Raw genomic sequence first — 20,747 nt, forward strand, 5'->3', positions numbered from 1 at the left:
CTCAAACAGAGACATGACACAAACCAGCAAAAATTGCAAATTGTTGAAGCCTAGAAGGGTATATCCGGATACAGCGACACCCAAGAGGAGCTTGGGAGTAGAGATGTGCAATATATCGCATTTCAATCCCAATGACGATATTGGAGTCAAACGATGGCAGGGGTAACCAAAAACATGTAGCAGAGTCAGAAAACATGGAAGGTGCTTATAACACAGGAGGAGATTATCTAGACACACTGCATGAAAAGTGGGATTTTCGTCAATATGCAGCACTGTAGATTGTCGTGGAACTTCAGGTTAGCGGCAGTTTACGACAATTTGCAGGCTTCGCCGAAAACTCCCGTAAATTGTCAGAAATTGACGTGTACTCTCTTAGGCAGTGTTCCCCCCATGCCTCCCCCCCATGGAATTCTAGGGGAGGCTTTAACATGTAAATGAACATGCTGTGAGCTATACAAATGCAAATCAGGGTTGCAGGGGGGGTTTTACTCCAAGTGACATTTTTCTAAAAGGTAAGAATACAAAGAGATCAGGCTCAGTATAGCCTCTTACATTTTAGCTTGAATTGATTTATTTAATTAAAGTATAGAGACCAAAACAGATCTTTAGCTGACAGAGCAATACATTTAGAGCAGTAATAAAAAAAAAAAAATTGCATTTAAGATAAAAAATAAAATGTTGTCTGTCAATATGCTCAATTCACAATTACTTAAGTGGAAAAGTTTCAAGAAATGAGTCTGAGATTATTCACTTTATAACATGGCGCATTATACTGTTGGAAGTAGCCATGAGAAGATTGGTACACTGTGGTCATAAGGTCCGGCCAGGTCAAGATCCGCAATTGCAATCGCACCGAACAGGAAAAAGAACATCGACAAATTCCGGTTCGTCAAATTAAAATATAGCAGCAACAGATCGGTGACTAGAAATTATAGCACAATTCTTATATATACAAAAAAAAAAACTAACACCGTTTATTTAAATGATTGGATCCAAACTATTGGTTATTCACCAACGAGGAAGCAGATTTCTCATCTCCATCAAAATATTTATTTTATACCGAGGGACTTAAACTTTAATCAAATCCATTCAAAAGAAACTTCTTATTACAGGAATGAAAAGAGATGTTTGGGAGAAGAGAACAAGTTCATTCAAAAAAAGCAGTTTTGAATTATCCTTATCCCCGTCACAAAAATCTACAAAAATATAAATATGTATTTGGGCAGAAACTGAACATATGCTGGATGATGGTGGGATTTTTTTAATATGTCATATTAAATTAAGCGCTCACAGGGTTCATACAGGAATGAGTGACTCTAATTTAATGCTATTTGAAATGATTTTAATGCCATCAACAAGAACCATGTACACAAGTTATTAGTGTACATGAAATATGAAGGAGCTGCAAGCAGAGTTCCATGACTCCTGTATGTATGTAAACACACACACAAACATATATACGTATATATATATCCTCTAGCTTTTTCTCCGCCTGGAGCGATATAGTATATCTGACGAAATTGTTTTTATAAGCATTTTTTATTAAAGAATTATAAATTATTCGATAAACATATTTAAATAATTTTAGTGCCAATTAAGGCCTTGATTTAAAAAAAAAGAATGATTTTTTAATTATTTTTATTGATCCGCGGACACCCTGGTTCATCTCGCGCATGCTCTGTACGATCTCCAAGAAACTCAGAGCGGCGCGGCTGGATCCACAGTGGAGGATGGATGCTTTGCTTTGTGCAGGCGGTCTGGAGCGGAGAATGGGGGATTTCGGGGTAAAACTCCTCTTGGACGCGATGGCGACTCTGCATCGAACAAGACGAACTCAAAGAAGAGATGCTAGCGGTAAATATATGTTCGATTACTGCCTGCTAAGCTAAAAGCAGCCTAGCCTAAGCTACGGCTAATAGCGGCTAATAGTAGCCTTGCAAGAACAAGCTTTATTAAAGTGTATTTTTTGTGATTTACAGGAAGCAGTACGCCGTCTTAACAACTCGGAGACTAATTGCAGGCGCTATGAACCGGAGCAAGGGTAAGATTTAAAGTATATGCTTTCATTCTGCGGTAAAAGGAAATGGATACGGATGGATACCGATCATAGCTTTTACATTTTGTTTTCACAGACCTCCTATTTGCTCGGAGTCATATCAGCAAGTCCAGATTTGCACGATGTTGATAAAGACGACATTGTGTGTAAGTGACTTGTTTTAATGTTTTCTCCTTCCTTGTTACTGTGACTTGCATTTGATTTTTTATTTATACCACTCTCATTTAATTGTTTTCCAGCTGCCTGTAAGACGTATTTTCAGACGGTACGCAGGAGCTTCAGATATACGCAGCCAGCCAACACGCTGCGTGCGGAGGCTATCTGCTCGGAGTCGGGCCAGAAGAAAGAGGGTAAGACTTTATTTGGTGACCATTTTTCAGGTGCATTAATAGATGTGTTGTGTCCATGCGCAGTGCGCTGATTCATTGTTTTTTTTTTCAGCTGCTGAAAGCGAGGCAGAGTGTGCTAGCAGATGAGGAAGTGGAACTCTGGAAGTCCGCCTTCCTCGGCGGTGTCTCTGGATGGATTGTACGGTCGCCGCCATTTCGTAGGCCGGATCTCACTGAACTCTGTGTTAAGCTGCAGTCCCGGTTAGAAGCGATGCCGAAGTACAAGGCCGCGCACAGTAGGCGTCTGCACATCGGACCTGCCTCGGAGGGAATGCTGCCAGTTAGCTCCAACCCCGAGGAAGCAAACGGACCGTTCACGGACTTTTAATTTTTAGAAACGCATGTGTTTGGATACGCGTTGTATATAGTTGTGTGTGTTTCAATAAAGCTCTTTCTTTGCATAAACAGCTTCTTGGCAAATGTTCATTTCCTGTATAAATTCATTCATGTCCTTGATGGTAGCATAATAATTGTGTAGTAGTGTAGGATAACATTAATACACAGCATATGAATGAATAAATATATGAATGAATAAATATATATATATATATATATGAATAAATATATATATGTAAATTTATATGTAAATATATATATATGCCAACCAATCACGAGCGACTTTACTTGTTTAAAAAGAAGTGGTTCCATCCAATACTCAGTAAGAAAATTAAAGCCTGGCGTGGCCACGTGTGGTTTTGCTGCCAATCACGAGCGATTTCATTTGTTTGAGAATAGCGGTTTCAGCCAATACTGAGTAGGTTATTCAAGCCAGACCTGGCCAGCCGCGCGGGTTTGCTGCATTCATATGCTAATTAGGGCCATTAGTACAGCTGATCGCTCTCCACATACGTCAGAGTCCGTTTCCGACAATTTGTGGCACGACAAACGCGGACAAGCACGGGTTGCAAATTGTCGGAAACTGATGAAAATCAGGCAGATCTGCGGGAGTTTACGGGGGTTTACGGGGACAAAAATCTCACTTTTCATGCAGTGACAGTGATGGGCAGTAGCGCCGCTACATGTAGCGAAGCTATTCGTTTAATTACATTTTCCAGTAGCTTGACCGTAGCGTCGCTGCTTTATTTATCAAGTAACTTTCCAGTAGCAACGTAGCATCCACAAACGCTACAAAATCCAGGGCATAACTAAGAAATGAAACCAGGTTTTCTATTTTTGAAACAACAATCGGAGTTATTTGTTGGACATTCACGCATGAGCCTCTATTCTGCCTCTCCTGTCTGTGTCTACAAAACATGCGCATGTGCACGGCAGTGGAACTCAAAGAAGGACACCCGCAGAGCCACACACACAGGATGGAGGAGGAGACAGGAGCAGAGCGAGAAGAGCAGCCAGAGATTTTGAAACTTGTTGAATCCTCTGATAAAAAGTACGTGTTCAGATGTTTTAAGGCTTATTTGCACAGATAAGATTTTTTTAGGTATGGAGGAACAGCTCTCCCATGTATAAAAATAAATACATGCTCAATAAATAAATAAGCATTCAATTAATTACCCCCCAAAATACAATGAATAAATATGTAGGTAGAAATTAAATTATATAGTGAGACATAAATGTATATATATATATCTTAATTAGCTTCTTAATTTTTTCACCTTTTTTGTAAACAGTTTCATTTGTTCCTTGAATCGACTGTTTAATTGAGGTCTGAAGAAGTTTTCTCTAAGGGAGACCCTAAAGAAATAAGATGCCTTTTGTAGGGTTTTGTTTTCCCTAGAGATCATAGCCATGTGTCGATGTGTAGAACACTACACCGTACCTTTAATTTGGTTCTAATAACAGCAGATTGTTTATTTTTTTGTCTACAAGTAATTACTTTAGTTTTTTTTTATTATGCTGATCATAAAGCAATTTTTACACTGTGATATGTCATTGGCTGATCTTTAATAAATATTTTAACTCATTTTGAATTGACATTAGCTTGGTACAACGTTAAGTAGCTTCTGATGTAGCTAAGCTACTTTTAACACATTAGTGTAACTTAGCTTGCTATAATTCTTTAGGTGGTAGCTTTGGTGTAGTGAAGCTTCATTTATTGTTGAGTAACTGATAGCTTAGCTCACTACACTGGACAAGTAGCTTGCCCAACACTGAATTTATAGCCGGTTTATTCATTAGACTAGCTGGGAAAAAGCTGCCACATCACAGTTTTGTGATCTAAAAAAATTTGGGATATGTAATCTACCAATCTAAGCACATCTTACTTTGACAACAAATGTCCTTACCATCTGCCAGGGTATGTAAAGTTATGACCTCTACTTTAGTCTGTACTGTCAATAAAATTAATTTGCAGCAAGTGTAATAAAATAAAAACCACTACCAGATTATTGCCATTCAGAAGCAGGGTAAGGGTAACCCTATAGAGGTGCTTCAGTGATGAACTCTGCTATGAGTTTTAAAAAGAAAAATTAAACATAGCCATTTGTTTTTCATTATGTTTTAAGTGTGTAACGCTGCATATGTTGATGTTTTAGGTGTTTTAGGCATTTAATAATTTATTCTGAGAATCTAGTCCACACATACTGTTAAGAAATATATTTTTTGTACTGATTAATGCATTTTTAAACTTGACATTAGCTCCTTCCCCAGGCCTTCTAGCTGAGTGGGTGGTATAAATACTCATCAAATTTTGAAAACAAGGGAGAGCCAAGTTTACCAGAGTTCAAAATAATATCTGGAGCAAAGGATTAATGAACATTCTATTGCATTTATTTGACATTTGCTGATTGTAATGCTAGTAGCTGGTTTTCATGAATACATATTAGCCTGAAGAAAATATAAATACAATCATGTAAATCCCTTTATTACCCCACAATGGGGAAATTCACTCTCTGCATTTGGGGAGCGGTGGGCTGCGATTGTGCGGCACCCGGGGAGCAGTGTGGGGTTTAGGGGTTTGCTCAGGAACCCAGAGCGAAGGTTGTGGAGATCGAACCGGTTACTTGCAACCAGTGATGGGAGTAACGGCGTTGAAAGTAACGGCGTTACTAACGCCGCTACCTTTTTTAGTAACGAATAATCAAAATGATTACTCTTACTCAGAGATGGCAAAAGTACTCACTTTCCGTACTTGAGTAAAAGTACAGATACTTGTGTTAAAAAATACTCTGGTAAAAGTGGAAGTACTGATTAAACTTCTTTACTCAAGTAAAAGTAACAAAGTACAGGCTTGTAAATTTACTTAAAGTATAAAAGTAAAAGTAGAAACCACTTTTTTCATGCCGTTGCCTACATTTTAAATGGATGTCTGCCAATAGGACTAGATCTCCGTTGTGTTCATTTTCAATCATCTCGTCGTCGATACTACTATGCTAACGCCACCGCCACCAAGCTGCAATGATTTGCCGCGAATTAATACCGCCGAATCTGTCGATTCATCTTGTAGTGGTGCGTCAAATGCAACGTAGATTCCCATCCAATTAGACTGAATTTGGTATTTGTGAGAAAACGGCTCGCCAGCTCCCGTCTCACGTCAGAGGAGGAGTAAGCAGATGACTTGCAAAAAGGTGGTAAGAACCAGCGGACAACAAAATTCCAGTTCAAAAGCGTGTAGCGGTTTATTTACTGGTGCAACGGTGAAGACAAAAAAAAACAAAACAAACAAAATACTTTCAAATAAAGAAAACAAAACCGGCCATTGCAGGCAATACAAAACACTGACAGCCTCACAGCAAGCTGACTTTATATATAGTCTCTCTAAGCAGACCTTCAAGAGCAGTTTCTCCAACCAGTCTCTCCAAGCAGACCCCTAAGCCATTGGGAGTGTGCCCCTTAAATAGACCCACCAATAATCAGCCAATTGGGACAGCCCAACTAAACAGGAAGGGAAATCCCCAATAAAGCACAGTTAACATTGTAGAAAAAATGGAAAATGATATATGTTCATAACTACTCGCCACACTCCTCTATCATATGGAATAATAGATTTATTCTACATCGCAATAAGTCATTATTCTACAAAGATTGGATGGAGAAGAATATTTGGTCTATTATACACTTAATGGACACTAATGGTTACATATTAAATTACGAACAATTCTGTACAAAATATCAGTTCCTTCCTCCAAAAGATGAATTTACAAGATTACTTAACGCCTTGCCAGAACAATTTATTAATCAGATTCAAAATATAATAATATATCATCCAATTACCCCCAAACTACCCGATTTATCTATTAATGGAATATCAATCACTGATCAAAAATTCAATAACCACACAATTAGAAACTATCTAAATGAAACTTTGTTCCCTGGGAAAATAAATAAAAATAACATTCTTTGCAAATTTGAACAAAAATCAATTGAAATACCAAGACCTTTTTTTTTTAAACTTCCTATACAACCAAAAGCTAAAGAATCTGCCATCTACCCATCAAAAGAACTACTAAGAATCCGTTTTAACATTGATGACAATAAATGCTCATTCTGTGAAAGTGATGTAGAAACTATAGACCATGTCTTCTATGAATGCAGTCAGACTAAAACATTTTGGAATTGTTTAGAAAGATGGATCAAATAAAAAATTGCACTCCCTAATTCTATTTCTAGAGATATGGTAGTTTTTGGAATACTATTGAAAGACAAAACAATAGAACTCTGTTGTAACCTAATTTTTTGTTTAGCAAAATTCTTTATTCATAAACAGAGAGTCTTGAGATCCTCCCCTATCTTTAGTGTTTTTTTATCTGAATTTAATTTATATTTGACATCTCTTGAATGTATTGAATCTTACAAATACCTGACTGAAATACTAATGGAACTGCCCACTGATGTACATTAATCCTAACATATGAATCCCCTTGTCTTTATGTTATTTTATTGTATTATTAGCATTACTCACGCATTTTTTATTTTCCTCATCAAAGTTACTTTGTATTTTCATTCTGAAATCTGCCTCTACTATGCCTTCTATAGAATTAGAATTCTAATGTTCTTATTGCCCAACTTGTTTCTACCCACCTTGTTTAAATAAAGTTCATTTAAAAAAAAAAACATTGTAGAAAAATAAATACAGACAATAGCATCATTCATACAAAAACATACATATTAATGAAATAATTTAACCATGCTAACATTACCATTTCACCTACTTATTACCATGCAAACAATTATTACATTCATTGAAATCCCACTTAACACCCCTGCCCCCTAATAGTCTTTTTCAATGCCCTGGGACAATGGATAAGAGACTGGCTCCGATGCGGTACGTGTTTCCTCTGCAAAATTGTTGGGAATATGTGAAGTTCCAAAGTAATGGATTTGGATGGATGGTTAGGAAATGGATTAAAAAGTATAGATTAAAAGACAAGGAAATAGCTCAATTTAACCCAATTAGCGTTATTCCTCCATGGCTAATACCTGAGGTTAATGTAGATTTGCAAATCAATACAATGAAAAATGATTGGAATATAAATGAAATAGGGATAAAAACTGATATTTATTTAAGAACTACATATAATAATTACCTTAAAATTTATACAGATGGTTCTAAGAATCTAAAAGGTTATGTGGGTATAGGAATATATATCCCAGAGTTTAAAAAATGTATTCATAAAAGAATATCAGATCAATTGTCGGTATTTACAACAGAAATGGTGGCAGTTATATTAGGCTTGCAATGGTTGGAGGAGATTCGACCAATCAGGGTGGTGGTGTGCACAGACTCTAAAGCAATAGTGGAAAGTATTAAGGGAGAAGGAAATAATAGAAAAGATTTGGTATTAGAAATTCATCATATTTTATTTAGATTATATAGGGGTGGCATTGATGTTTGGTTTTGTTGGGTGCCGGCACATGAAGGAGTAAAAGGCAATGAAAAGGCAGATAAATTAGCTAAAAGGGCTTTAGAGGGGGAAATAACGATTTCAATTACTTTTGGAAAAGGGGAAGGGAGATCACTTATTAAAAGTAAAGAAATGGAGGAATGGCAAAAAATATGGAACGAAGATAGGAAAGGAAGAAGATTATATGAAGTGCAAAAGTCAGTTCGAATTCGAAACATTAATGAAAGAAACAGAAGAGAAGAAATAATAGTTAGTAGATTAAGAATAGGTCATACCTACTTAAATGACATGCTTTATTTAATAGGGAGGAAAATAGTGATAAATGTGAGAAATGTGGTGAAAAAGAAAATGTAGAACACATACTGATGAACTGTAAGTTATATGAACACGAAAGGGAAAAATTAAAGAGAATAGTTAGAAGTATAGGGCATGAATGGAATCTTAAAGGAATATTAGGAAATGAAGGAAACATAACAGGTATTCATAAACTAAGGAAAGCATTGTTTATGTATCTTAAGAATACAAAATTCAAAAATAGAATCTAATAGATGTGAAGTAACGCTGCTACACACTCATGTACAGTAGTTGGCGGTATGCACCTTAAAGTTGCTTGTGATCCGCCATAATAGAAGAGAAGAAGAAGGTACGTGTTTCCACACGGACCAGTATGCTGACGGACTAAGGGAAGAGAATGTGTAATTTGACTGGGAAGTTTTATTACCGACTACGGAATGTATATTAAAGCTGTCGCAGTGGGTACCTTCAGAGTTTGCTACGCTGGTGAGTAAGTAAAGTGTTGAATGAAAGGTGACGTTGTAATTTCGGAACTAGTGTAAATTACCTGGTGAATTGTTTGGAACTGCCGCCGCCATGATGGCCGGTTTATGGTGCATGCTGGGAAATGTAGTGAAGGATGTGACGCTGTGCGTGATAGACAGCGGCTACACTTTGGGAACAGAGGGGGAAAACGGCTCAGTTTCACAGTGACGTGAAAAATAATAACGGTAACTCCATTGAAATGAGTAAAAACTAAAGTAACGAGCCAATTTTTTAAAATGTAAGGAGTAGAAAGTACAGATATTTGTGTAAAAATGTAAGGAGTAGAAGTAAAAAGTCGCCATAAAAATAAGTAGTAAAGTAAAGTAAAAATATCAGAAAAATCTACTTGAGTACAGTAACGAAGTATTTGTACTTCGTTACTTCCCATCTCTGCTCTTACTGTAACTATAACGCAGTTCCAATTGCCGACACCCCGTTACTGCACATTACTCAGGTCGCACAATTAACCTTTTTTCTCTATTCTCCTATTCTGCAGAATCTGTTAGTTCAATCTCTAACGTTCTGCTCTCTCTGCTTTTCCTCAGAGTAGCTTTGCCTGGTCTGTTCCTGTTTGGCTGTGACTCCATCCTGGAGAGAAACATCAGCTGTGCTGCTTCCATCAACACCCTTGTTTATAGATGCTGGAGATCGGCCTGTTTTCCAGTGTGGTCCTGTTTCTCTGACTGTGACTAACTGGATGTGCTCTCTTCATCCTCTGACATGGGAGCTGGCTCAGAGCTCGTCTGCCTGGCTGTGTGTTTCCTGGACGGGGCCGCCTTTTACAGCTGCTTTTTGTGTCTCTGCTTCTGTCTCCTTGAACCCCAGTCGGCCTCAGCAGATGGCCGCTCACACTGAGCCTGGTTTTCTGGAGGTTTCTTCCTGTTGAAAGGGAGTTTTTCCTCTCCACTGTCGCTACAAGCATGCTTAGTGTGAGGGATTGTATTTGAGTCAATGAGTCGATGCAATCAGCTGGTTTTCCTTAGATAGAAAACTTTGTATCAATTTGACTGTATGATCTGGTTGAACTGTAAAGTGTCTTCAGATGACATGTGTTGTGAATTTGGCGCTATATAAATAAACTGAATTGAATTGAAATGATAGGACTCGTGCGCGCCTTGTCATGACAGAGGGGAGGATGGAGAGTGAGGAGGACTCCAGCGGCAAAACAGCACTTTCCAGATGGATATACTGGTGTTACGTCAAGCTGTGTTTCCCCATCACATACGGTTTCCCCTGCATCTACGCACAGCGCGGCGGCACGATTCACCACGCGAGCGACAGGAAACACGCATGCTCGCTAAAGGCGCGTAACAGCCGCCCTGTGCTCGCGCCACAGGGGAACTATGGAGAGCGTGAACGATCATTAGCCTATATGGAGAAAGGGAGAAATATGGATGGATGGATGGATGGATGGATGGATGGATGGATGGATATAGCTACATGTTGCAGTATCTATAACAACCCAAACACAGGATTTCAGAATTAGACATCCCCAGTTATTCATTTCATACACTCGCAAAAGTAACGCAATAGTTACTTTTACTACTAACTAGTTACTCAGTTACTTTTTGGGAGAAGTAACTAGTAACTATAACTAATTACTTTTTCAAAGTAACGTGCCCAACACTGCTTGCAACCTTATCAGAGCACACGCACACTGCTCTAACTACTAGGCTTACACTCTGTCATGCACTACTTTACTGAGAACTTTTTAACTGTTATTGAATATTAACTTCTTTTTTATTTTCTTTTTATGTTTAAATAACTACTCTTTCTGTAGCCCGTCACACTACCCCTGAACTGGACCGGGCCAGACACAACCGAACCGCGCTAAAGTAGAACAACTGTAGGGCTCGGCATGGTTCAGTTGTGGCTTGGTTCTCAGATAACGAAGAGCGCGTGAGCAGAGCGCATCATCTCCTATTTACAGTCAGCTTCGAGAAGTTGGTGGTAATGCACATCAGTAAGTTGCTTGCCAAGTGCCACAAAACAGAAGAAGAAGAACTATAAACAACAATCGAAATCTTCTCAACGCTACATTTTTAAAAATGGCTTCAAAAGAATGTGGTGCGACTTGGGATGACGCTAAGACTGAGACGCTTATTGCAATTTGGGCATCCTGAAGAAAACCTAACCTGACGGTAGGACATGCTTGGACATTCCTGATCTTTTAAATAATCTTTCGGTAACTCGTCTTGTTCCCTCATACCTACATATGATCCGTGTGTTGGTCCTCGCCATATGCAGTGGAACATGGCTGCTCTGTGTGTTAATAACACCCACACCGCCATCTCCTAGCAAGTGGACAAACATGTCATTTCCCAAATCAGAAATCCATTTGCAACTTGGTGCAAACACTTGCTACACTGACAAAAAGGGATTAAGAGCTTGACAAGACCATGCCGTCCTTCCTCTTTATAGCAGACAACCCTGCAATCAGCCCAGTATCAGAAAATTAGATGCACTTTGGGTTTAGGCTCTTCAACAGCCACACCTCCTTCATCCCCTGCAGCAACGTCTGACAAGCAGTCCATGTTGTTTTAAACACAACAGAAATCTGTTTGTTTTTATACAGAAAAAAAGAATTTACAAACTATTTTATCTATACTAATCAAGTCCAGAAACAATACATTCATAAATTTGATATAACGCCTTTCAATCCCCTGCATAATGTCATCAGCAAACAGGAAATCCTGTTCAATAGAAGGATGCTTTTCGCTCCTTGAAGCCTAACAGACTTAATACGCCTTCTTCTCCTGTACAAACAAACTTTCAAACGGCTAGCAACCGCTAGCAACAATAGAGAGAGATGTGGGAGGGAATATTAGAGAGTAAGGCTCTTAGGGCCTTATGTACTTAAGGTCTGCATTGATATAAAGACCTGCAAACCTGAGAGTGTAAACAAGACTGAGCTAAAAAGAAAACAGATGGTTTGCATTTCTTTTAAATAAGTCAAACAGCAAAAGATATGCTGATCATTAGAATATGTAAAATGCTGGGAGGAGGCTGTTTAAATGTAATTACGTTCGATCCAAAATGCCATTTACCAAACCTGAAAGAATCAACTTGCACTTACTGCATGTACATCACACAAAAATATCCGAGGTCATTACGGTGTAAGAAATAACAAGTGTTTTTTATAAACTTCCAATTTTGCTAATTTTCCTACTCGCAAAGCATTAAGAAGTAGGGTTGGGAATTGATAAGACTTTCATGATTCTGATTCCTTTAACAATTCTGTGAAACGATTCGATTCCTTATCAATTCTCTTGTTAATTCTGTGAAACAATGAACTTGGTAAGTGCACGGTGACATTCATCTACCTTGGCCTAGGACATTCTATTTCTGCCTGCCTCGGCGGAAACAGAAGGCAGTGAATGGGAGCTGCCAGCCTCTGAGCCAGCCAGGCTATCCTTCTCATCACAGTCGTCTAAATCTAATGGAGAAGGCATCCGTTTAATGAAAAAGCATTACTGAACAATTTCAGGAAATAAACTCATTTGCCCCTGATTTAAATAAACGAGCGTCACCTTTCTCTCGCTCCCTGAACTGCGGAGAAACTTTGTAGCATGTTTAATAACCCCAAAGAGAGTTAGGAAACTGGTTTATTTCCAGAAATGTTATATGATTTACTAGAAACCACATTAAGCACAGCCAGTGATATAAAAATAGCTACTTACCACCAGAGTTGCCTTCCATGCTGGTCGTAACTTTAGCTTCTGTCCGGAAGCATCAAAAAACACGGCATTCGTAAAAAAATATATGCCATGTTGTGTGTGCAGGTGTTTCTGCATGTTGGATGTATTTCCTCCTGCGGATGTTATCGCCACTTTGCAATGATTGCAAAGGGCCTTGTTGCTATCTTTCTCTTCCTTATAATGAAGCCAAACTTTCGATCAATTTACCCGATGGGACGCCATTTTTTTTCTTTTGCTCTTCTAAACTTACGCCTGGTCATGTCGTACTTGCTTACTGAATGCCGTGTGCGTAACTTGCATAAAAAAAAACATGACATAAGTCGTGCTGGCTAGCGCTAGGCTCTGGCAGGCTGGAACCGTTAAGAGAATCGTTAAGCGAGCTGCCAAACAGTGCCATGGAATTGGAACGCTCAGAACCGGTTCTGAATTCCCATCCCTATTAAGAAGTTTTATTTTTAATCATAGTTACTCCCCAACTTTGTGAATAAATCTAAAATAAATATCCAGAAAAATATAAAAATATGAAAAATATGTCATCTTCTGCTTTACCTGGGCCCAGGTTTCACGGTCAGCGGTCTTAGCAAAGACCCAGACTTCCCTCTTCTCATACACCTCCACCTCTGCTGGGTGAACCGCTCCCATGACAGCCAAGCGACACCCAAGCATGAAAAATGTTTTCAAGATGACTTGGATAATAGCGCATTGTGACAAAGACCAGATACAGCACTGGGACTTGATCAACCGCCGATGGATGCCTCCAGTAAATCACATTCAAATGAAAATTACTCTTACTGGTAATTGAAAACACTTGTAATTTTTTTTTAAAAGTATGTTATAATTTTATATTTAAAGTACTTCAAGAAATTTGAATTCTGAATATGACCACACTTTTCCTTCAAATGAATTTCTTATGATGTATAATGATGATGATGATGTAATAAAATACAAGATGTAATAAAACAATGACATTCTTTGTTATAAAAAATAGTAAAAGTATTAAAGTTGGATAAAAACGAATATCAGTCACATGACCTAAAACTCCAGACATTTTGAAAAAATAAAAATAATATAAAATAGAAAATGCATTGAAATCGTAAAAACAAGAACGTGCCTTGTCTTTATAGTGATACTATAATAATTTATAATATATAACGATTTGGCTTTTAGTTTCAAAGAGTCACAAACAAGAAAATCATTTGTAAGGTGTATGCAAGTGATCAAAAACAGTAACTTTTCCTACAAAGGGTTAAACATAAACATTCACCAGACTAAAAGCAGTTTCACATCAAAATGTTCTTATAATGAACATTAAGAAAAGTCTTGCTAAACCATCAGATCCTATTTAAAGTAAAGGAAAGTAAAACGTTTAACCTTTATGATCCTTTGCTTTGTGTGAAATTAAAGCAAAACCTTCTGCTAAAGAGGAAGTTAACACATCCAGACAAAAATTACATCAGTTTGTATGGTAAAAAAAAAAACAACTTAGTATTTTGAAAGACTTGGGTGTTGTTTTGAGAAAAGAGTTTTATGGAATTGATTTTGTGTAAATCATGACTTTAACCGGGGGAAAAGACATTGAAAAAGAAATAAAGGTGAAAGGTCAAAATTAAAGGCTGATTGAGCTACAGGGTATTAACACATTTGACCTTGTCAGATGAATAAATGGTATTCCCACTGTGAAGATCAAGTGTGATGGCTTTTCGTCTGCTTCATCTCCACTTAAAGCCTTTGTGCACCTGCACCTTCATCTATTTAATTTAATCCAACTTTCTCTTTTCATTCAATTTACAGTCTTAAAAAAGGTTGTCATCTTTTGACCTCACAAAAAACGATTAAAAAGTGGGTTATTTCGACTGCTGTGAGACGCTATAAAGAATTAAAATAAAGTGCATTTTCCCCAACAGCACCAATATGAAACAGTCAGAAAATCATCAGGAAATAAGAAAAAGAAATATGATGCAGATTAGAGACTTAGACTTAGACTTGACTTTATTAATCCCTTGGGATTACTCCCTTCGGGAAATTGTATTTCCAGTAGCAGGAAAAATTGCACATACAAGAAAATAGAGGATGTTTAGACACAGTATATACAATAGAAAAATAAAATCAATTAAATAAGGTGTAGGAAGATGTATTGGGGGATGAGGATAGACAAATAAATACAGAGAGCTATAGCAAAACAATGACTTAAATTAACAGTGATGTAGTGTATTGCACTTGAATGGTTGAGAAAAAAGAGTGTCCATATTATAAAAACCAAAGCGAGTATCTACAACTCCTTCACTTCTGTTCTCTTAACTCTATTTCCTACTCCCCCCCAGAGAGGAGTTATAGACCCTAATGGCATAAGGGACAAAAGAGTTCCTGAGTCTGTTGGTCCTACATTTAGGAAGGAGCAGCCTCCCACTGAACAGGCTCCTCTGGTTGCTGATGACGGTGTGCAGGGGATGACTGACATTGTCAATAATGTCCAGCAGTTTGTCCAGTGTCCTCCTCTCTGCTACCGTCACCAGTGAGTCCAGTTTCATGCCGACCACAGAGCCGGCCCGCCTGATCAGTTTATCCAGCCTGGAGGTGTCCTTCTTAGATGTGCTGCCCCCCCAGCACACCACAGTGTAAAAAAGGACGCTGGCAACCACAGACTGGTAGAACATCCACAGCAGTTTGCTGCAGATGTTAAAAGATTGCAGCCTCCTGAGGAAGTACATCCTACTCTGTGTCTTGCCATACAGGTGGCTGGTGTGTGTTGTCCAGTCCAGTTTATTGTCCAGCCACAGCCCGAGGTATTTGTAGGAGTCCACAACCTCCACCTCAGCTCCCCCTAACAGAACTGGTCGTGGTCTTGGTCTGGACCTCCCAAAGTCGATGACCAGCTCCTTCGTCTTAGAGGTGTTGAGCTGTAGGTGGTTGGTGTGGCACCATGCAGTGAAGTCCCTCACCAGACTCCGATACTCCTCCTCTCTGTCATCCCTGACGCACCCAACGATGGCTGAGTCATCGGCGTACTTCTGGATGTAACACAGCTCCGAATCATAACAGAAGTCCGCGGTGTACAGGGTGAAGAGAGCAGGGGCTAGCACTGTGCCCTGGGGGGCTCCTGTGCTGCTGACCACAGTGTCAGACGTGATGTCCTTCAGCCTGACATACTGTGGTCTGTCAGTGAGGTAGTCCGAAATCCAGTGCACCAGGTGGGGGTCCACACCCATCTTACTCAGTTTGTCATGGAGCAAGGGGGGCTGGATGGTATTAAAGGCACTGGAGAAGTCCAAAAATAGAATCCTCACAGTGCCACTTCCCTTATCCAGATGGGAGTGGACTTGATGTAATATGTAGAGGATAGCATCCTCCACACCAACACCTGGCTGGTATGCGAACTGCAGGCGGTCCTGGGCGTGTTGCACCTGGGGTCTGAGAAGGCCGAGGAAGAGCCGCTCCAACGTCTTCATCAGGTGTGAAGTGAGTGCCACCGGTCGGAAGTCATTCAGCTCGTTGGGCCTGCTCTTCTTTGGTACCGGCACGATGCAGGATGTCTTCCAGAGGGTGGGCACTCTCCCTAGCTGCAGGCTAAGGTTGAAGATCCGTTGTACTGGCTCCCCCAGTTCTGCAGCGCAGGTCTTGAGTACTCTAGGGCACACTCTGTCTGGGCCTGCTGCTTTCCTGGGCCGGAGCTTCCTCAGCTGTCCTCTGACCTGATCCGTTGTGATGTGAGGCGGGGATTGTGTTGAGGTGGGGGAGGGGGAGGGGGGTGTTGTGATGTCTGGAGGGAGGTGTGTAGAGGGAAGGAGGAGAGGTGGCTGCAGTGAGGGTGGGGGTGGAGGGGACATGGGCTGGTTGAACCTGTTGAAGAAGTTGTTCAGCTCGTTCGCCCTCTCCATTGTCCCCCCTGTGGCTCTGGTCTTTGTGTTGTGACCTGTAATGGTCTTCACACCTTCCCAGACCTCCCGCATGTTATTGTCCCTCAGCTTCTGCTCCACTTTTTTCCTATAATTGTCCTTGGCTTCCCTCACACAGTGCTTCACCTCCTGCTGTGCTGCCTTCATGGCCTCCCTGTCCTTGCTCCTGAAAGCAGCCTTCTTTTTGTTGAGGACAGCCTTAACTTCCTGCGTTACCCAGGGCTTGTTATTCGGGTAACATCGGACAGTCTTGGCAGGGGAGACCACGTCTGCGCAGAAGTTGAGATACTCTGTCAGACAGTGTGTCATCCCCTCAATGTCCTCACCATGCGGGTTGATCAGCACGTCCCAGTCTGTGATGTTGTAACAGTCTCTGAGGGCACTTTCTATCTCAGGGGACCACCTCCTGATGGTGGAACGGTTCACAAAAACCACGGTTCGGTTTGGTTCACGGTTTCGTGGTCACGGTTTTCGGTTCGGTATATGTTTATTGTTACACCGAAAAATAGAAAAATTAATAAAAAGTTAATGAAAAAATTAAAATTAATGAAAAAAAAAACAATTAATGAATTGTAATTATTTTTAATGATCCGCGAAAACCATGGATAATTTCCGCATGTTTTGCTGCTTTGAATTTAATTATTTCGCGCATGCCCTCTACGATCTCCAAGGACCTCAGAGCGGAGCGGACAGGAGCCACAGTGGAGGCTGTAGGCTTTGCTTTGTGCAGGCGGTCTGGAGCGCAGCGGGGCGGAGCGCTGACAAAGTATGTGGGATTTCGGGGTTAGCATGACATGTTGGTCGTGTTGCTGTTAGCATTAACAAAACGTGTTGCACAATGCTTGCACACTGTTGCACTTTTATCAACAACTTTCTTTCCGCCGTCATCGTAGGTCACTCTAAATGCAAAGTGGTTCCATACCGCAGACCTATAAAGTGCTGCTGGCGCGTCTTCCAACTCCTGTTCTTTCCCACTCGCCATACCCACACAATCCTCCACAACAACTGATTTTTTTCTGCTTCACCCGGCTACGCTGTGTTAAGGAAGAAAAACTTCTAAAATATTTAACTTTGGAAAAAGTTTGGCTCTCTCTCTTCCTTTTGGATCCCAGGTCCGCTCGGGGAGCTGCATGTGGCCCCAAGGAAACCAGCAATGCGTGTTGACGTCACAGAATTACAGAGTTTAATCCAATATAAGACAATGCATAAACTTAGAAGTAAGACAATGCACAAACTTACACCAGAAACTGCAGAACAACGGAGACATACATTCATTTACCTGACATAAATGGAGAGAAGGAAAGAAAGCAAAGACATACAAAGACATCTTTGGAGAGTTGCAAGAGCAAATCTGATTTGTTACTTCTGTGTAGAAAGTTTTATAATGTATAAAAAAATGTATATAAAGTTTTATAATCTCCGCTTGACCAATTGGAAGCTACCTTGGACACTCAGAAAAACTTAGAACTTCCCCTAATTTACGGCCTGGCCTCCAGGAATTCTAAGGTCATCTGGCTAAGGAAAACATAAGATAAGATTTCACCGATAGCTGTGGAATGCGGGGCCTCTCCTACCATAAATTCTTAGGAACAAACTTAAATTCAGTAATTTGGTTCAAGGAAAGGTTATCTTCACAAACTTGTTCAAAATTAAGAAATATGTTCAAAAAGTGTTCAACATACCTTTTACACATGCCATAAGATTAACTGTATTAAAAACTAAAAATAATAATTTTTCTTTAACAGCTGCTTCGCTTCTTCTTCTTCTTGTTTACTACTGGTGGTTGGCTTTGGTCGCAGTACCGCCATCTTCTGCTCTGGAGTGTAAATGCTTCGCGTATGAGAAAAAGGAGCAGCGCATGAACCGAACACAACACACGCGAACCAAACAGAGACAGTCGAACCAAACGGTTCGGACGGTTTTCATAAAACGTTCCATCCCTAATGCAGATGTGTGTCATGGTTTTGGTTCTGTTGTGCTTTACTTTGCTCCTTGTTTTCTAGTTTTATTGGTTTGATTCCTATTTTGTTGTAGTTTCTACATTTATGTTGTTTCTCAGGTTTTTCTGTTGCCGTCTTGTGTGTGTTCTTTTCCCCTTGGCTTTCTCGTTGTCTCCTCACACCTACTCCTTATCGAGGGACTATAACATTAAAATATTTCAAAATATATTAATATGTATTTTTTTATGTGCAAGATAAAAATTTAATCTTTAACGGCGAGTAAAGCTGTTTCCTTCGTTGTCCGATTGGTAACGTATTTCCGCCCAGGGTGCAAAAATCTTTGGCCATAGACTATTATTAAAAACTGTACATGTGCAGTAGCTCCTCCACAATGCAAACAAAAATCTACTGCACCCAGTTATTTGATTTTAGTCAAAGTCAATAATAATAAAATAATGCTTCATAAATAATGCTTACATCTCCTCCACTGTCTTTGAGGCCCAGGATGTTTGGATGCTGAGCGAGCTCCACCACGGCGTCCAAAGGCAGTTCTAAGCCCGTGTTGGCCGGCACGCTGTACAGAACCACTGGCACTGGGCTGCTGTCTGCCACCTGCAGGACAGGTGAGGGAGGACATGTTTAACTCCATTCTGACTATGACTTGGTTTAGCATCGTCTTCCCCAGAAGCTCCTTAGGATACATTTTTGCTGTGGCTCAAACATACAGCTTTATATCCGCTATTTTAGAAGCTGCCCTGCAATTAATGATTACAGTAAAGAGAATTTGACCTTAATGTTCACAAAAAGCAAATGCTGTCTTTTTTCCAATGCGAGATGCCATAGGGGCACAGTGGTGTTGCAAGGCAAGAGCTTGTGACCCATATAGAGGCCTTTGCTGGCATAGCCGCCCAGGGTTCCAAAGACAGAGACATTTGCTGAATGTCTTCATGCTCTCTCCACCCCATTCTCTTTGTAATAATAAAAAAGAGGCCCTGATGAAGAATCTTTATTATTCACCTCATCTGTACGCTGGTTGGTGTATGTCCTAGCTTTATGTCCCAGGTCATAATTTCCAAAAATGCATGAGTTCATACTCTAAACCTGTTCGCTGACCTTTGAGAAATGATGAATTAGAGCGCTGCTGTCCATCTTGCCCTTGTAGAAGCAAGGGTTTACCACCAGGACTGCATCTGCTCCGGCCGCCACCATCTTCTCCGTGAGCCGGAGTGTTGCCCTGGTGGCTGGAAAAAAAACACCAGCAACTAAATTACATAAAGTCAGTTAACATTTCTGATAAACAAATGTTTAGAATTTTTGAAAATAAAAAAACGTAGTGATTTCACAATTTAAATAAATTGTAAATACCGAATAGATGCATTAAATATATACTTATTTTTTTTAATGTTCTATCTTAATTAAGGATCTAGTAGGTTATTCATTCGCCAAATATCATGTTTTAGTCAGTGTATAATTACTCTGGGTAAAAATTTGGTTCAATTACCAAATCAGTTGATGATTATTTCAATAATCAATTAATCTAATTAATCATCACACTCCTTTCTATAAGCTTGGATACTTACTTCAGCATTTCATATTTTATGTGAAGAAATAAGAGATTTGATACAGCTAAATGCCATTGATTATTATTTTTTTTATATATATATTTTTTATTATATAAAAATTGTATTTATATATATATAAAAAATAAAATAAAATAATTCAAATGTCTGGATCCGCTGTGAGTTTGAGTTTGAACTGAGAAAGCTTCCTGAAGAGGTAGCAAAACGTCTTCAAATCTTGGAAAAACAAGTCCAGTGGATTGTTTTTTAAACTTTTACGGAATGACTACAACCTGGATGACTGAGAATCTTCATCAGCACGCTCTGCTTTGTTTTTAAAAAATAGAAATATAAAAAATATAACCGCGGATGTCTGGGGGACATGCTGGCGTACCATAAATGATAAATTATGAACAGTTTAGTTTGTGCCTTCACCTCGTTGCCCATAGGAAGACGTTACTTGGATATAACCTAACGGAATATCTTCAGAACGGCTTGAAATGACACAAAACTCATATGGGTGAGTAGAACATGATGGAATAACGTAAAATCAAGGGCCCAATGTAAAAAAAAAAAAAACGGTGTTCCCCTT

General features: G+C 39.5%; 1 protein-coding gene across 1 annotated transcript in view; it reads right to left on the minus strand.

The window, feature by feature from the left end:
• The window catches only part of hoga1 (4-hydroxy-2-oxoglutarate aldolase 1), a gene marked incomplete at its 5' end in the record, with an annotated part of 37,721 nt that extends 17,853 nt beyond the window's left edge, over window positions 1-19,868 (minus strand). Inside the window, 2 exons of the mRNA XM_038308006.1 lie at window positions 19,074-19,208; window positions 19,710-19,868. Coding sequence (XP_038163934.1) covers window positions 19,074-19,208; window positions 19,710-19,868 — 294 coding nt within the window. The remainder of the gene's footprint in view (window positions 1-19,073; window positions 19,209-19,709) is intronic.
• Window positions 19,869-20,747: the final 879 nt, after the last annotated feature.

This window comes from Cyprinodon tularosa, unplaced genomic scaffold, assembly GCF_016077235.1.
Source record: "Cyprinodon tularosa strain WSP-4 unplaced genomic scaffold, ASM1607723v1 ctg628, whole genome shotgun sequence".
NCBI classification, from domain to species: domain Eukaryota; kingdom Metazoa; phylum Chordata; class Actinopteri; order Cyprinodontiformes; family Cyprinodontidae; genus Cyprinodon; species Cyprinodon tularosa.